The 992-nt window shown below is 50.5% G+C and overlaps 1 protein-coding gene across 1 annotated transcript; it reads right to left on the bottom strand.

Annotated features, from left to right (window-relative positions):
- Nucleotides 1–277: 277 nt before the first annotated feature.
- On the bottom strand, nucleotides 278–604 carry LOC113939681 (40S ribosomal protein S28-like). Its single transcript, XM_035724628.1, has one exon. The coding sequence runs from the start codon at nucleotides 577–579 to the stop codon at nucleotides 391–393; it is 189 nt and encodes a 62-aa protein (XP_035580521.1). The 5' UTR covers nucleotides 580–604; the 3' UTR covers nucleotides 278–390.
- Between the last annotated feature and the right edge of the window lie 388 nt (nucleotides 605–992).

The raw sequence follows: 992 nt of genomic DNA, 5'->3' as shown, positions 1-992 counted from the left end.
AATTATTAATGGAACAGTAAGGGTATAAGGTACTATACGGGTGGCTAGACATACAGACATGAACCAGGCAGGCTTGCGCTATACTCATGGAGCTTTGGAGCCTAGAGGATAAAAACAGATAAGGATGCATACAGGTGTGCTGGATCTCAAGATTCCTACAGAGTCCAGTAAACAGGGGTAGGTGGCCTAGTTTGGAGAGGCTCAAGGAAGGCTTCAGTATGGAAGAAGCCTTTATTTATTTATGTATTTATGTATTTATGTATTTATTTATTATTTATTTTACATTCAACGTAAATACTTTATTAACAACCGCAGATCATCCCTGTGAGCCAAGTGGTCGACCCAGACATCCAGGACCCAGCCACAAGTTCAGCGCAACCTCCGAGCTTCTCACTCTGACTCCAACAGGGTGAGCACGTCCCCCTCGCGCACGGGGCCTTTCACGTTGCAAATGATGGAGTGGCTCGTGTTGTCCATGAACTCCACACGCACCTGCGTGCACTGTCCTTGCGAGCCAGTCCTGCCCAAAACCTTGGTGACCCTGGCCAACTTGATAGGCTGCACACGGCTCGTGTCCATGATGGCGGCGCAGCGCAGGTCGGGCGGAGAGCTGGAAGACGCCTCTAAACAGAAGTTGAAGGACACACAATCTGCCCCACCTGGTCGGAGGCTCTACGTAAAAGACTGAAGCCTGGAGCTAAGTGAAGCAGGTGGGACAAACAGCCACCAGATAAAGGGAACACCTCTATGAACACCCTGGGGCCAAATACAGCAGGCAGGTTCCTGGACCTGAGAAGTGATTAGGTAGGGCTGCCACGGGGAAGGCACAGAGGACGACAGAATGAGCTCCAGTGGAACCTTGACTCAGCTTTTCCTGGTGCACACCAGACTTGGGTGGGGTAGAAGGTCCCCGCCAAAGAGAGTGGCACTTGAATGTCTGTCTGGATGATGATTTATAGAATAAAACTCAGCCCTCTTGAGGTCAGAGTCCC

The sequence above is a fragment of the Zalophus californianus genome, chromosome 16, assembly GCF_009762305.2.
Source record: "Zalophus californianus isolate mZalCal1 chromosome 16, mZalCal1.pri.v2, whole genome shotgun sequence".
NCBI lineage: Eukaryota > Metazoa > Chordata > Mammalia > Carnivora > Otariidae > Zalophus > Zalophus californianus.
Note: the sequence above shows the minus strand (reverse complement) of the source record. Positions and strands in the feature narration are given on the sequence as shown.